The sequence below is a fragment of the Prunus dulcis genome, chromosome 4, assembly GCF_902201215.1.
Source record: "Prunus dulcis chromosome 4, ALMONDv2, whole genome shotgun sequence".
Lineage (NCBI taxonomy): Eukaryota > Viridiplantae > Streptophyta > Magnoliopsida > Rosales > Rosaceae > Prunus > Prunus dulcis.
In genome coordinates, this window is record NC_047653.1 from 5581979 (window position 1) to 5599864 (window position 17886).

Below are 17886 nucleotides of genomic sequence, written 5' to 3' on the forward strand. Positions count from 1 at the left end.
TAATATCATATTTCATATAAGATTTTCACCCTTTAAAATTGGGCCACGTGTCCCATGTTAGATAAGATTTTCATATATTTAAAAAATATATATAATATCATATTTTAGATAAGATTTTCACCCTCTAAAATTACGCTACGTGTCATCTCTATCTTTTAAATCCCTCTATAAAATTACACCATCAACTCATACCTCTCACACCATATCTTATATATTCATTCATTTCTCAGATTTTACAAAACACATTCTACTCTCAATGTTAAACTTGAGGAGGGTGTTGGAGAGGCAAGAGCGAGAAGATGAAGAAATCCGGCTCAGACGTACTGAGGAAGATTGGGAGGCCGATGAAGAAGAGGAAGAAATGCTTGTAACAATGTGTATGCTTAATGAATCAAGGCAACACCACCGTCGTCGTGCCCCGAATATGGACAGACATAGGGAGTCTCGGGATAAGAATCTCTTGGAAGATTACTTTATCCCAAATTCGTTATATCATGTTTCTAAGTTTCTAGAGAGATATAGAATGCAGCCATATTTGTTCCAAAAAATCATGCATGATATTTGTAATTAAGACACATACTTAATTCAGAAGTACGATGCTGTTTGAGTTTTGGGTCTTCTCCCGGAGCAAAAACTTACAGCTGCTTTGCGGATGCTCGCCTATGGGGCATCTGCAGAGTAGGTGGATGAGATTGCAAGGATGAGAAAGTCAACCATCCTAGAGTGCTTTGTGAGATTCTGTGATGCAGTAGAAAATCTCTACAAGAAGGAGTACCTTGGCAAACCTACGCCTAGGGACCTCCAAAGGCTTCTACAAAAAGCTGAGGCTCGAGGTTTCCCAGGAATGATTGGAAGCATCGATTGCATGCACTGGCAGTGGAAGAATTACCAAACTATTTGGCAAGGAGATTATGGGAATCGAAAGGGCCAAAAAGTTATAATTCTAGAGGCCGTAGCTTCATTTGACACTTGGGTTTGTCATGCCTTCTTCGGAGTTGCCGGATCCCAGAATGACCTCAATGTGCTTGGTCAATCCCCGGTGTTCAACGATGTATTGCGAGGTCATTCCCCCCAGATTACGTACCAAATCAACAATACCGTATACTCTGGTGCATACTACCTTGTCGACAGAATTTATCCTAGGTGGACAACATTCGTGAAAACAATTCTGAATCCCCAATTCGAGAAGGAAAAAAGCTTTGCTGCCTTCAAGAAGGTTACTGGAAAGACGTGAAAAGGTGTTTTGATATCTTGCAAACTCGTCGGGGTATTATTAAGGGTGCTGCTTGGATGTTTGATGAGAACGTGCTGCGGAGCATTATGATAACTTGCATCATCCTCCATAACATGATTGTGGAGGATCAGTATGATTATGATGCTCCAGATGTGTTCAAACCAGATGTAACACCCCGACTCTAAACTAAATTCCTAAATTAAATTTCTCAAGTTAATTAATTTTTGAATTTACGGATTTACCCTTGGGGTAGGGGTATTTTGGTCATTTTATTACCCGGACAGATTTTGGGGCAGTGGCTGGTATTTTTGGGTAGATCGTATTGAGTTGAGTCCGTAGACACGTAGTGGGCTCGATTCGGAGTTGTAACGAAGAAGTTACGATCAAAACATCGACAATGGCAAAACCGTAAATATTTCGAAGTTGTTTTTTTAAAACCAGATTTTCTCTCTCTCTCTCTCTCTCTCTCTCTCTCTCTCTCCTGCGAACCAGAAAACCCCCCCCTTTTTCATTTTTGGCTTGCGACGACTCACTTCCCACCATCGCCACCGCCACCACACGCCGCCACTTGGGGCGGCACCGGTTCCGTTGGAACCACCACACTTCCTACTTTCCATTCCACCCCACCACCACCTCGATCCGCCGTCGTGGTCGCCGGAAACAGCCACGAAACGTAGCGGTTTTGACAGATTTTTGCCCAACTTTCGACCTCTCGTTCTCTCTCATTTCTCCACCAAATTTGACGAGTAAGGTATGGTTTTCTACCTATTTTCCATGCTCTAGCTGATGGTTGGGTAGGATTTCGTTAATTTTGAGCGTAGGTTAACTGAATTTCAACTTAGGTTTCGGCCGGTTTTGGGTTTCCGATTCCGGCCACTTCCGGTCAGTTTTTGGGGTAGGCCCAAGAACAAAAGTGACTCCAAATAGGGTGTTGTACCTAGGATAGGAGTCTTGAGCCGAGGTGTTGAGTTTTTCCGACGAAGGGTTATCGCTTTGGACACCCACGCGCTGCCAGCGCGTGTGGCGGCGCGTGGGCACTGTAGCAAACGTGATTTTTGTCCCAATGCGATCTCCTGGTTGTCACGAGTGCGTAGGATTTTACGGATCTCAATTCGGACATCGTATGACTATCGAACGGATTTTCGCATTTTGTGCGTTATCCGGGTTCGATAGGTTCGGACCGTTGGATCGACTCCATTCCAATATATGTTACTCTAGACTTTCCTAGGAACGAGTAGGATTTCACGGATCATGAATCGGAGCCCCGGATGTTCCGATTCAATAATTTAAAGTTTGAAGATTTTTCGATAACCGTTCGATCGTGAGCAATCTAACCGTCCTTTTTGGACCAAACTTACGGGACTTGTGTCTTAAACCTTGTGGAACTCTTAGGAACTTCCAGTTTGTTCCGTTCCTCGTACACTCGCTAGAAACCCGGGAAATTAGGATTTTAATTCAAGTTCTCGTTCGAAACCCTTTATATTAATCCCGTATTTGTATTCTGAAATAGGTACTCCGACCACGCATACGCAGCAGGCAGGACCCTCTCAGGGTCAGGCAGTGTGGGACTACTTGTGAGTGGACTTTGTTTTCAACTTATAAGCATGGTTTTATAATGAGAATTTTATGCATATGATTTAAATAGTCATTGAAATGCATGTTATATTTAATAGTTAAATTCTTTATTTTCATAAAGTATTGGTAATATATTTGGGTTTTGACATATTTGAGTATCTTGAGTATGTATATATGGATTTTGAGAATTTATATATATGTTTGGCTATGTGTGGGGTACTTGGGTTGTTGAGATGAGATTTTGGAAAGTGATGAGTATAGAATGTCAGTTTGGAGTGCTATAAGCACTACCCTATGTACCTCCCCAGATTTGGAACTTGGATACGGACACTTGAGATACTTGGAATTGTCGGAACCCGGAGCATCCTTGACGGGATGTTGCTGTAGACCCTTGATTGGGTAGTCTGCGCACGTAGGACTGGTCACAGACGTACAAGTTTTGAGGGTATCGACTGTACGTGCTGGCTGAGAGTTAGTCCCCCGGTTGGACGGCTCGTTCCCTAGTTACATGGTGAATTGAGGACTCTTCATGGGGACTCTGCCATGGTGACTAGTCAAACAATCCCCCGGTTGGATTGTTTCCCCGGTACAACTAGGTGTTGGTCATATTTATATTATTATTATATATGTATATATATCTCTTATATTATATATATTTACATATGTATATAACTATTCATTCATTCTTGTTTTTCGGTGAGGATACTTCTTGCCGGTCGTGCCAATGGGTACGCTTTCGAGAGTTTGGTTTGGGACTTATAATATTTAATTGGTGGGTTTGTTTAGTGTTCTGTTTGGATTTCGGACTTGGCATCCGGCATTGGTTTGGTTTTGACATATATAAATATTTATTTGATTTTGATGATTTGGGATGCATTCGGATTTTCTTGCTTTGTTTATTAAACAGTGGGGTTATATTACGTTGGTTTACACTGAACTGAACTTTATTTTTGTCCACTCACATTTTTCTGTTTTGCACCCCAGCCAGTAGTCGACTGAGCTCCGCAGCTGAGCCGGATCGTGTGCTCACGAGCCTTGAGCCATCGTAGGATTCCTTGCTTTTGTTTTCCTTGAACTTTGTTTTTGTTGTATTTAAATTCCTTAGATATGCTCTGTTATCGCCCTTGCTAGGGTTGATCTTTGAGGCCGGAGGCCTTTGTTGTAAACTGTTTATTTGCTTTAAAGCATGCTGCTGGTTGGGTACTTTAAACTGTGAATTTTGAGCAGGTTGAAATTTTTGGGAAAATGTTCAATTTACAGGGGAGACTCTGCTAAATTTTTTGGTAGAAAGTCTCGATTCTTAGTAAGTGGGCCCGGCATCGGGGAGATGTCGGTAACGAGACGGGATTCGCTCCGATTTTTGGGAATTTCGGGGCGGGTCCTGTCACCAGATCTCATGAACACGGCCTTGACAAGAATTTATGAAAGGCCGATTGGACCAAATGGACATCCATTGGAGCACGAACCATTACTTCGGGATGGTCAATTCAACAACCCCATGATTGATCGTTACCAGGAAATGCAATTTTCGTATGTTCACGAGAGGCGTCAAGTTGATTTGATCGAGCACTTGTGGGAGATGAAAGGCAATCACAATGGATGGAGTCAAGATTAATGATTTGTTTTCAAGTTTGCTTTATTTTGTGTGTGGTGTGTTTGGAATTATGTTTTGTTTTTAATTATGTTTTATTTTGTGCGTGGTGTGTTTGGAATTATGCTTTGTTTTTAATTAGGCTTTGTTTTGTGTGTTGTTTGCAATAAAATAAGGTTTGTTTTAATTAAACTTTGTTTTCATGTGCAAATATTTTTTAAAAATAGTCATATTATTTATGTATGAAGATTTTGTATGTAGAAAAATGTGAGTGGAATGGAAAAAAAATATTGGAAGGAGAAGAGTTTGTATGAAGATTTGGTGTGGAAAGTGAATAAAATTGATAGGTATTTATAAGGAAAAATCTAGTATTTTTTGGTATTTTTTTGGCCCAAAAAAGGCGGGCCGTCGGATTTTTGAAAAATATATATATATATAAATCATCGTAGCCCCCAGGAAGCGCCACGTGACATTTTTCCGTTGGGTTCTGTAAGCGCTGACGTCAGCCCGCGAAATTCAAATTTTTTTACTATTGGTGCTTGATTTTCAAGTGCCAACAATAAAAAAAAAATGTGGATTTACGTCGCTGACGTCAGCGCCTTTGGGCTTCAGCCCAGGCAGAATTTGCCCTTGGGCTTGCCCGGGTTGGTGGGACCCATGGCTTGCCTAGACTCCTAGTCGCGCGCTGGAGGGCTTCTGGGATTGCAAGGGGGGCCTTTTGCCTAGTTTGAGTCCAGCGGTGGACTTGCTCTAACTAGAGCGTCGGCAAAGGTTTTTTCTTGTTTAAATTTCTAAGTGATTATGGTAATACGAGGGTAGGCAAGTTCTAAACCCATTTGCTAGTATGCTAAACTTTTATTGTGGCCTTAATTTGTGCTAAAGCACTTAGGACTCAATTAGGCTTGGATACTCATGTAACTCGACCTAGGACTTTATGATTAAGGTTTCAATCTCAATCTTGGGTTTGTACAACGTAATCAGACAGAACCATGACCTGTCTCGATGAATTTTCGTCAGGATAGAAATATCTCGGTGAATTTTGTAGAGATAGACCTACTCCAGCAAACTTTTTCTATCCCGACGAACTTTGACGTGATAGTCCTATTCTGGCGAATATGTGTTGCAATCTTTCCCTCCAAAATTTTATCGGGATTCCAACAACAAACAACTTGTTAAAATTTACCTCAAGGCGCACTAAACTAACTAGGATATGTCCGGTTATGTCGTACTAACCCTATATTAAGATCGAACCCCAAGGTCCAGTTACATGAATATCCAAGCCTAATCGAGCCATAAGTGCCCTAGAGTGGGTTTGTGATTAGGGTTCAAGGCTTGATAACAATTTTGGAACAAGTTCGGAAGTTAGGGTTTTTGGTTTGAGATTTGGAGGCAAAAATCCATTTTTTAGAATACTAAAAATTTATCTAAACGTCTTCTACAAGATGCAAGTCAATGCTTGTGGTTTTACAAGTCAATGGTTATTTGACTAGAGAACATTAACCAAGGCGTTCTACAAGTTTGCAAGCATTTTTCCTTATCATTACTTTAACCTGCAAAGAACGTGAAAAAAGGACAAGATTTCTCCATCACGTGGTGGGAAGAACCTAGACCTTGACCTCTATCCATGACGTTCTTATTCATTGTCTGATCCTTATTATTGAAAATTCAAAATCGCTAGATTTGCATCCGAAAAGAAAATTAGCATTCCGAACTTGAAAAGAAAATTAGCATTGACCTTCACAAGTCATGCTTCCAAATTTCCAAAACGTGTATTGCAAGAAATAGAAAAAAGTTGGCTTCTGGGAAATTCATTGGTTGTCACATTCAACTATTTACTGCAGAAAATAAAAAGCCATCCCCTTCTTTTTCTTTGTATGAAGTATGTATATGGACCACATTATTTATATATTTTTAAATAAAAAATTTCTAATGAAATAGAGTTTTTACAGTGAATCCAATTGGCTGCAGCTTCTGTTGTAGATTTTGGATACTTCTGGCCAAACACAAAAAAAAAAAAGAGGACAAAATACAGTAGTCTCTGTACAATTGAATAGACTACTGTATAATTGAATTAACACAAGCACTTCTCTCTTTTCATTTTCAGCAACATCAAGGATTCAAGGATATAAAAAGTTCACAGTTTTGGTGTTTTCCCGTAAGCAATTCCAATTCTTGAAAATTCAAAATCGCTAGACTTGTATCTACAAATACTTTAGCATGCATTTCACATGTTACTACTCATTAGTCAACTTTTTATTACTATTAGGATGCATCAACGGATCATAGTCACTAATCGCACATGAGTGTTAAATCTAGCATATTAACAACGGATCATAGTCACTAATCACACATGAGTGTTAAATCTAGCATATTAACAACGGATCATAGTCACTAATCGCACATGAGTGTTAAATCTAGCATATTAACAACGGATCATAGTCACTAATCACACCCTAAAAAGCATTGTTGGGACCAACATGAGTCATTCTTGGTAGTCCTTCGCACAACACACTCCCTCTAATCAAATTAAATTCACCAAATTTTGACAAAAAATACCTAAAATCTACAAGTTCGTTTAGTATCCTACTTGGATCCAATTTTATAAATTGAAAAATAGATTTTAAGTCCAAAACCCCAAAAACCCGTTTGGTAAGAACCCAAACCCCAAAAACACTCAAAAACACCCAATTTTGAAAACAAAAAAGGTGAGATAAAGATCTTTTTTTCTTTCCATCTAGTCATGTGTGCGGGGTTCACATATGAAAGCTATATATTCACAAACAGATACGAATTACAATACAAGATTGGAAAGTGCATTACAAAAGTCCTCTCACGCCTCACAGAAAGGAGGAAAACCCAAGCACAGAAACAGAGAAAATGAAGATGAAAAGAAGCAGACCAAACAAACCAAAACCAATATATCATCCTCCACTCTTCTTCTTCTTCTTCTTCTTCTTCTTGTCTGCTGTCTTTCACTGTGGTTTAGTTTCATCATCAAATACCAAGGGAGCAAAAGAAGCTGCAGTTGCTGGGTTTGGATACAAAATTCAGTCAGTCAACTATGAATCTTCTGGGAACTCATTGACTGCTAATCTTGGCCTCATCAAGAAATCCTCCCTCTACGGACCTGACATCCCAAATCTCAACCTTCACGCCAGGTACTTCGTAATTAACCATTCTCAATTTATTAATCTTAGATTAGTTTATAATCTCACGTTTTCATTTTTTTTTTAAATTCTCATTAGGATATTGCAAAACATCCCAACCGTCCATAATATAGAATATATAGCTAAGACCCTTATTGACCAAAAACCCAATTACCATTTCACTCCACAATATTAGCCATACAAATAGAAGACTATTAATAAATTAATTGCTCTCTTACTTACAAGATGCTTGCCATACTTTCTTAAACTCGGAACTGTTGACTTGTTCTTTATTGGATTCCTTATTGGATCCACTTTGCCTCTGCACTTTAGTTACTTTAGTTTGTCTCCCTCCACTTTAGTTTGTCTCCTTTGTCTCCCCTCCAATTGTGACGCCAAGTGTGGCATAAATCAAGGAGTCAATCTCCTTATATATGTTGTTGTACAATTGTAATTAAAAAACAACCCGACCTTTGAAATTAAAAAGGAAAAAAGCATTCTTTCTTTTTGGTATCAGAGCTAGCATTCTTTGATTGTTTTTTTTTTTTTTCTTTTCTCTTCTGCCGTGTTCTTGATCAATTGCAGCGAGCAATTGTGAAGTTGTTGCTGCCCCCTGTTTTGTTAGTCTGTCCGTATTGTTCCAGAATCCCATCAACGCTGCAGGTTTTAGGCTATACCGACAGCAAGAGAGATGGCTGAAGAAAAGGGAGCTGGTTCTCAGATTGTTCCAGCGGCCGCTCCAATTATGGTGCAGTCAGAGAATTCAAGCTTTAATATTGGTATGGTTTTGGATGAAAAGAACTATGATTTATGGGCTCCTCTCATTCAAATCCATATTGCTGGAAGGAAAAAGATGGGATATCTTCGTGGGTCTATCAAGGCACCTAATGAAGATGATCCTAAATATGATGATTGGTTCTCTGAAGATCAAAAAATTAAGAGTTGGCTTTTGTCTTCAATGAAGCCTGAGATTATGAAACGGTACATTAGGCTGTCTACATCAAAGGAGATTTGGGACTCCCTTAAGACAGCATACTTCGATGAGAATGACGAGGCTAGAATTTATTCGTTGAATCAGAAGGCATCACGTCTTCGTCAGAATGGCCGACCTTTGGCTACCTATTTTGGGGAGCTAACTGAGATTTTCCAAGAATTGGATCACTTTAATAAAGTATCCATGGAGTGTGAAAATGACATCAAGGTGTTTCAAAAATCCACTGAGAGACAACGAGTCTATGTGTTTCTTGGTGGTCTCGATGATGGGTTTGATCAGGTGCGTGGAGAAGTGCTACGGAAGGATCCCCCACTTGGCCTTCAGGCTTCTTATGCATATGTTCGTCGTGAAGCCGATCGGAAGGAAGCAATGAAGACGGAGGTTGACAAGAGTGAACCCGCTGCCATGGCAGCAAAGGCCCGTGGATCACCTTATGGGCCTAACCGAGAAGGGTCACAAAACCGGCCAGGACAAACTCGGACTAGCCAGCCAAGCCGAGATCGTCCTCAAGGTAAGTGCCCACACTGTGGCATGCCAGGACACTCCAAGAGTCGCTGTTTTGAGCTGATTGGATATCCCGATAATTGGGATAGGACCCGTGATCCTCGGTGCAACAAGTCTCGAGCCTCTGTTGCAAAAACCAATAATGATTCGGACCAAATCGCAGACAAGGCATCTGCCATGATTGCTACGGCAGGTAGTGATGGTAAGGCACTAAGTACCTCTACTTCTGTTATGAATAATACATGGATAATTGATTCCGGAGCTACTGAACATATGACTTGCGATTCTAGACAGGTTCCATCACTAAAAACATCAACACAAACCGAGGTCAATGTTGCTAACGGTAATGTCGTCCCTGTTATTGGGGAAGGCACTGTTTCCCTTTCTAAAACCATGAAACTTGACACTGTTCTTGTGGTTCCCTCTTTAAATTATAATTTGTTGTCTGTTGCTCAAATAACCCTTGCCTTACAATGTTTGGTTATTTTTTGGCCCTATTTTTGTGTTTTTAAGGACATCCGGACGCGGAAGACGATTGGTTATGGTATTAGAAGAGGAAAACTTTATTACTTGGAATTGACCACCAGTAGTTCTAGCTTGCTGACTCAAGCTCTTTCTGTTGATGATTCTCATGGGGATACTAATAAAGTGTCGGACATCTGGATGTGGCACAGGCGCCTTGGGCATGCTTCCTTTAGCTATCTACATAAGTTATTTCCTAGTTTGTTTGTCAAGACTGATGTTTCTCAATTCAAGTGTGATGTTTGTGAAATGGCTAAGAGCCATCGAACCTCATTTCCTCCCAGTTCCAATAAAAGTATCATTCCTTTTATGATCGTGCATTCTGATGTATGGGGACCGTCAAAAATACCTACTCTCGGTGGTGCTCACTGGTTTGTTACTTTTATTGACGATTGCACCAGAATGACTTGGGTTATTTTGTTAAAATCGAAAAGCGAAGTTAGTTCGGCCTTTCAAAGGTTCCATAAAATGGTTGCTGTGCAATACAATCGGAATATCCAGGTTCTTAGAAGTGACAATGGTGGTGAATATGTTAATATGGAACTTCGTTCCTTCCTAGAACTGCATGGTATTGTTCATCAGACCACGTGCCCATATACTCCTCAACAGAATGGGGTTGCTGAACGCAAAAATAGACACCTGTTAGAAATGGTTCGTGCTTCGCTCATTGAGGCACATCTGCCTCTACATTATTGGGGAGAGGCGCTAACGTCCGCAGCTTATCTTATTAATCGTCTTCCTTCTCGTACTATCAACTTCCATACACCATTTCAGGCGCTCACATCTCAGACTAGCAGTCCACCGACTCCCAATCTTCCCCCACGGACCTTGGGGTGTGTTGCTTTTGTTCACCTCCATCCCCATCAACGGCATAATAAACTTGAGCCTCGAGCCATTCGTTGTGTTTTTTTGGGTTATGCTACTACCCAGAAAGGATATCGTTGTTATCATCCTTCGAGTAAAAAGATGTTTATTACTCAGGATGTGATTTTCCATGAGAATGAAATGTTTTTTGGATCCCCCACATCCTCACTTCAGGGGGAGTACAGAAGTAGTGAAGTTCTGACCCGAGATAATACTGAAGTTTTGACCTTTGATTACTCTCATGTGGCTAGAAATGAGCTGCATGAAGAGCAACCATTGCAGTCATCACGTCTGGAGTACACAGCACCTAGGGAAGGGCAGCAGTCCACGTGTCATGGTGATCAACTCACGACATCTGGCGACGGGCAGCAACCCGTGTGCTTTGGTCATCAGTCTACTGAGCAGGTCCCTGAGGAGCAGCAAACATTGCAGGAGGAGGAAGAACATCCCATAGGTCCCACGGGGTTTGGGCTTGATGATGAGCTGCAGCCCACTATTTGCAATGGAACCGAACAGCAACTACAGCAATTGCCACGTGATTTTCCTTCCGATGTTATATCAGATCCAAGTATAAACTCATCTTATCTTAATTCTCATAACCAATCGTCTTCTACACCGGATGCAACTCCACTCCGTCGCCTTCCAGAGCGTATTAATCGAGGTATTCCCAAACCCACTTACGAGGCAGATCCTAAGTGTAAACACAAGTATCCCTTGAGTGAGCCAAATTCCGATTCAAGAGTGAGATACCCACTAAACAATTATGTGTCTACCTGTCACCTGTCAGAATCAAATAAGTCATTTGTATATCAATTATCTACTGTATCTATTCCTAACAGTGTGAAGGAGGCCTTAGCAGATTCCCGCTGGAAAGATGCAATGAACGAAGAATTAAGATCGTTGAAGAAGAATGCTACCTGGGAAATAACAGACTTGCCAGCCGGAAAGAAGTCCGTGGGATGCAAATGGGTTTATACGGTCAAATACAAAGCAGATGGAACGGTAGATCGCTTTAAGGCAAGATTGGTGGCAAAGGGGTATACACAGAAATATGGCATCGACTACACTGATACCTTCGCACCAGTGGCAAAGATTAATACAGTTCGTGTTCTACTTTCCTTAGCAGCAAATCTAGATTGGTCTTTGCAACAGTTCGATGTGAAAAATGCATTCCTCCATGGAGATCTAACTGAGGAGATTTACATGGACCTTCCACCAGGGCGGAGTGATCCGGACATAAGGAAACAAAAGGTATGTAGGCTCAAGAAATCATTGTATGGATTGAAGCAGTCTCCAAGAGCCTGGTTTGGTAGATTTACCAAATCCATGAGAGCATTCGGGTATATGCAAAGTAATTGGGATCACACGTTATTCCTGAAACGCAAGAATGAAAAGGTTACAGCTCTCATCGTATATGTGGATGATATGGTGGTTACTGGTAATGATCCTGTTGAGCAAGCAGCCTTAAAAAATTATTTGTCCACAGAATTTGAAATGAAAGATCTTGGTTCTTTGAAATATTTTCTTGGGATTGAGGTGTCGAGGTGCAAGTCTGGGATATTTCTATCACAAAGGAAGTATGTTCTTGACTTGTTGAAAGAAACTGGCATGACAGCGTGCAAGCCAGTATCTACTCCGTTGGCCGAAGGAATGAAGTTGGGTATTGATCAGAACCAAGGATCGATTGATAAAGGGAGATATCAAAGGTTAGTGGGAAGATTGATGTACTTGGCTCACACTAGGCCGGATCTTGCTCATGCCTTAAGTGTAATTAGTCAATATATGCACAATCCGGGAGAACAACACATGAGTGCAGTTATGAGAATATTGAGTTACTTGAAAGGAAGCCCTGGTAAAGGAATTTTATTTCGAAGAAATGGGCATTTCAGAATTGAGTGCTATACGGATGCTGACTGGGCCGGATCAACGGATGATAGGCGCTCGACATCCGGGTATTTTACCTTTGTTGGGGGAAATCTAGTAACATGGAGAAGTAAGAAGCAGAATGTTGTATCAAGGTCAAGCGCAGAAGCTGAATTTAGAGGCATGGCACTCGGTATTTGTGAACTCTTGTGGCTTAAGTTTCTATTACAAGATGTGGGGGTCAAATGTGGTCAGCCGATGAAGTTATTTTGTGATAATAAAGCTGCTCGTGATATTGCTCATAATCCGGTGCAACATGATAGGACCAAGCATGTAGAGGTTGACAGGTTCTTTATTAAGGAGAAGCTAGATAGCAAAGTAATTGAGGTTCCTCCCATAGGAACGGACGATCAAGTAGCAGATATTCTCACTAAGGCGGTTTCGAGTGACAAGTTCTCCAGGTTTCTAGACAAGTTGGGCATGTGCAACATCCATGCACCAACTTGAGGGGGAGTGTTGACTTGTTCTTTATCACTTTAGTTTGTCTCCTTTGTCTCCCCTCCAATTGTGGCGCCAATTGTGGCATAAATCAAGGAGTCAATCTCCTTATATATATTGTTGTACAATTGTAATTATGATCAACCTTTTGAAATCAAAAGAAAAGCATTCTTTCTTTTACTTTTGTACTTTGGTGATGGATTGAATATCTATTGTGTCGTATAACGTCCTGATTAATGGTGTGGCCACGGGTCAAGTTATCCCTACGAGAGGATTACGCCAGGGAGATCCCTTGTCCCCGTTCTTATTTCTTATCTGTGCTATAGGTTTGACAACGTTGATAAAATCCTATGAAGTTCGGCAAGCCTTGCACGGCTTCTAGGTGCCGCAAGGAGGGGTGTGTATCAGTCATCTTTTGTTTGCTGATGACTCAGTTGTATTTTGCAGAGCTAATGAGAGGGAGGCAGCTTGTCTCCTCCACATACTAAATTACTACGAAGCAGGCTCTGGGCAGTGCTTGAATTTTGATAAGAGCTCAATCTATTACAGTCGGACTTGTCCTGGTAGATTGCAAAATCAAACGGAGGCCATCCTGAAGGTTTCGAGCCAGAATGAGTTTGGAAGCTACCTGGGTATCACATCAGATTTTGCAGATTTTGCAGATTTTGGGGCCTCCAAGAAAAATGTTTTTTATGATGTGTAAAGGAAGTTGGATAGCCAGCTACATGGATGGGCAGCGTAATTCTTGTCGCCTGCATGCGAGAAGGTTCTCATTAAAGTTGTAGCAATGGCCTTGCCCTACTTTGCGATGTCTTGCTTTAAGCTGTCGGTGACTCTGTGTAAAGAAATCCACAGTGCCGTAGCACGGTTTTGGTGGAAAACTAAAAATGAGAGACAAGGGATCCACTGGGTTAGTTGGGAGAAATTGATGCAACTGAAGAAAGAGGAAGGGCTTGGTTTTCGTGAGCTCCGATGCTTTAATTTAGCTTTACTGGCCAAGATTCGATGCCGTATCTTACACAACCTGAAGTCATTATTAGCAAGAGTCGCTACATGATAAGTGTTTTGCGGGTAAGACTTTCCTCAATGCACAATGTGGTAAACTCTCTTCATGGGGTTGGAAGGGCATCATCCAAGGAAGAAGAATCTTGGAAGCTGGATTGTGATGGCAAGTTGGAAATGGGAGTAGCATACATATCAGGCAAGACATGTGGCTCCCTACCCCACATACCATTCCGCCTCTATCACGACACCCTAATATGCCAACAAAGGTGGATGAACTTATTGACCTTGTTACTAAGCGATGGAGGGAGGACGTTATTGGGCGATGTTTTCATCTGGAGGAGAAGAAACACATTTTGAATATTCGCATTAGTAGATGGGGCTGCCATGATAAACTTATATGGTGTTTATACCGGATATTATCGACTTATGGCCACCAAACACGTGGACGGGATCAATATCTATCACGATGGTCCTTCGGCAAGAAACCTGCGAAATCTGTACATTTCGACTCTTTTGGCACCTGGACACGTGTCATGCTCACAATCCGCTTCTACAGTCCCACATCGGAAATATGAGCATAGTGCACGCCTCCCAAGGCCTATATAAGGAGACCCCTATCCCCAAATGGAAGGGGGGAGGAACCAACGGTACGCTACCACTTGATCTATAATCTGATATTTACTAAATCCGTACTTACTTAAGCATCGGAGAGCCTTCGGCCGGTACCACACCGGTACCCCAAGGTATTACCGAACGTGTCCTTTTGCAGGAACCTGATCTTCCGAAGACTAACTCCCTTCCGAAGACCCAATATCACTAAGTTGGGCGAACCACATGTCGAACCACTTTTTCGCATCAACAGTTTGGCCCCGTCTGTGGGAACGAAATAAAAACCATCAACCCACTATCCCCTAGACACATGGGGACCACTTCAATACCCAATTTCCTATCAGAGGAAGGGGTGCCGTTCGGAAGGCAAACTGGAGCTAGCCCAGCGCTACCCCCATGCACTCCCTTCGAAAACGCCCCCTCAACCCAAACAACAGCAGAGGCCGAGCTAGTAGTCCAAATTGCGTCCCTCCGGAAGGACAAGGCTAGGCTTCAGGAGCACAACCACCTTCTGTCTTCCAAAGTGGACGAAACCCAGCAGCTGCTGCACCAGCAGCACACGCAGAACATCCAGACAACTTACTCTTCCGAGAGCTTGCAAACCCCTCATGGGAGGAGGAAGTACGGAAAGGTAGCGAGGGCAACGCCCGCGCCTTCCAAACAGTTGGTGGTACCGACACCCCGGGATCAACCACACGTCCCGAAGAAGGTCTACTCCGATTGCCGACACAGGCTTAACGATCGAGAGGCGAAAAGACAGAGGTCTCCGATCAGGATTAGCGCTCGACTAAGGGAATCCCGGATGAACGCCTTAGGAAGCAAGTCGCCTATTCGGAAGGTCAGGGGGCTGGACTCCACAGAGTCGGCGTCCGAGTACATCCCTTCCAATACGCAAACTTCCACCTACCGTTCGGCACCAACTCAATACTCGGGGGATAATTCAGTGAGCCCGCGAAGACGCTCGGAAGACTATGGTTCTGAGGAAATACCAAGCCGAGACCCTGTTGTCCGACTCCTTTTTCGGAAAATCCAGAAAATGAAAAACGATAAGGCTCGCTCCCAGGAATCGGAATGGGGAAAGCTTCGGCCCGGACCGTTCACGAGATGCATCCGGCGTTCTCGGCAGGATAGGGAAGTACAGCCACTGCGTATCCCGTTTTATACTGGAACTGAGGACCACTTAACCCACCTCCATTCATTTCAATCTGCCATCGGATGCAAGGGTCTGAGCGATGAGGGGCAGTGTCTACTATTCCCATCTTCCCTTACCGAGGCAGCCCTGAACTGGTTCTACCGGTTAGAGCCGGAAACGGTAGATTCTTTTGACGAGCTGAAGCAAATTTTCCTCAATCACTTCATGATCCAAACGGACCGTCTTTACTCTGCCGATGATCTGTACACGATTCGGCAGAGAGAGGACGAACCGTTGAGAGAGTACGCGGCACGCTTCAGTCATGAATACTCGAGGTGCCCGGAAACAGACGATAGGGCAGCCTACGGCGCCTTCAAGAGTGGCCTTCGGTCCTCACACTTCCGATACCTAGTACACAGCAGCAACTGGCGCACGTATGACGAACTAATGAAGCAGGCGGCAGTCCACGCCAAGGCCGAATACTTCAACTCGAAACCCAGTGTTTCAGCATGCCGAGAGGATACCGAACCAAATGCTTATCCGGCAAAGACGCCATCCTACGAGAGGGTCGACTCATATTCGGCAGACCATAAGAGGAAAGACAACCGTGATCGAAGAGACCAGCCGAAGAAGGGAAAAGGGAGGTATGGTCGCAACGACAACCGAGGACCCCTACCTAATCGTGACCACGGCAACGAGGTCTTTACCCTATTGAATACCACCTATGAGGCCGTTCTGATGAACGAACAAGAAATAATACCAAAACCGAATCTGCGAAGACCCAATCGGCAAGACAACCGGGATACCGGTAAATTCTGCCGATACCATCAGCACAACAGCCACAATACGGAAGATTGTATAAGCCTGAGAAAGATCGTGGAACGGTTGATCCGAGAGGGGAGACTGGATCAGTATATCGCCCGGCAGCCACCGGCGCCGGTGTCGAACCCCACTCGGCAGATAAACATGATAAGCACTATCAGCGGTGGCCCTACCGTTGCGGGCATGAGCCACCGTTCTATGAAACAGTATGTGCGTGCCGCACAGTTTCCTCAGGTGCTCGGAATAGAGGTGAATCGGCATCAGGAAGTACCAAAAGTTCATTGGGAGCCGATCACATTTTGCCAAGAGGAAGAAGAGGGAATCCTCTATCCCCACGACGACCCGATGATCATCCGAGCTGAAATTGCCGATTACGATGTAGGGCGAGTGCTGATCGATACCGGGAGTTCCGTGAGCGTGATCTTCGCCGAAGCTTTCAGAGAGATGGGAATCGGTGACAACCAGGTCAACCGGCAGTTGACACCTTTGCTGAGTTTCTCTGGGGACCTGGTCCAACCGATCGGTAGCGTTAAACTGCCGATTACATTTGGCACAGCGCCAAGAAAGACAACGACATACGATCAGTTCCTCATCGTTGACTGCCCGACGGCGTACAACGTCATCGTTGGCCGAACGGCACTTACGAGGGTTAAGGCGCATCTCTCGCCCCACATGCTATTGATGAAATTCCCAACCCCGAACGGCACGGGAGCAATCCGAGGAAACCAGTTAAGTGCGCGGACTTGCTATGCCACGGCCCTCAAGGCAACCTCTTTCAAACTCCCCGACGAGACCATGTCTGTGCAGGGGATACCGAACGGTATGGGACCAGTCGATGATCCAAGAGATGAATCCCCGACCCCTCACACACAGCCTGCAGAGGAATTAGAGACGATAACCTTGAGCGATGAACGGCCCGATCGTCAGGTTAGGATCGGCACGAGACTCACTGCTGACCTCCGAACGCAATTCATAAATTTCTTGTGGCACCATTCGGAAGTATTTGCATGGTCTTACGAGGATATGCCCGGCATCTCCCCTGAGGTCATCAGCCATAAACTCAGCATCTCCCCCGCTTATAAGCCCGTAAGGCAGAAGCGCCGATCATACGACGCCGAACGGTACGATGCAATGCGTACGGAGGTCGATAAACTTCAAACCATCAGCTTTATTCGGGAGGCAACGTATCCGGTATGGCTGGCAAATTCTGTGATGGTCAGAAAGGCCACAGGCGGGTGGCGAATGTGCCAAGACTATACCGATCTCAACAAGGCCTGCCCGAAGGACAGCTTTCCGTTACCACGGATAGACCAGCTCGTGGACGCCACTGCCGGCCACGAGCTGCTGAGCTTTATGGATGCCTATTCCGGCTATAATCAGATATTCATGCACCCTCCCGATAGCGAACACACCGCATTCATAACGGACAAAGGGTTGTACTGTTACAATGTCATGCCGTTCGGTCTGAAGAACGCGGGGGCAACATATCAAAGGCTCGTCAACAAAATCTTCGCCGGTTACATCGGC

At 43.5% G+C, this 17886-nt stretch overlaps 1 protein-coding gene across 1 annotated transcript in view; it reads left to right on the forward strand.

Annotated features, from left to right (window-relative positions):
- The first annotated feature begins 7217 nt into the window (after positions 1-7217).
- LOC117626362 (alpha-glucosidase-like) overlaps positions 7218-17886 on the forward strand; it is a 21840-nt gene continuing 11171 nt past the window's right edge. The window contains exon 1 of the mRNA XM_034358026.1: positions 7218-7558. Within this exon, the coding sequence (XP_034213917.1) occupies positions 7278-7558 (281 nt within the window). The 5' untranslated portion in view covers positions 7218-7277. The remainder of the gene's footprint in view (positions 7559-17886) is intronic.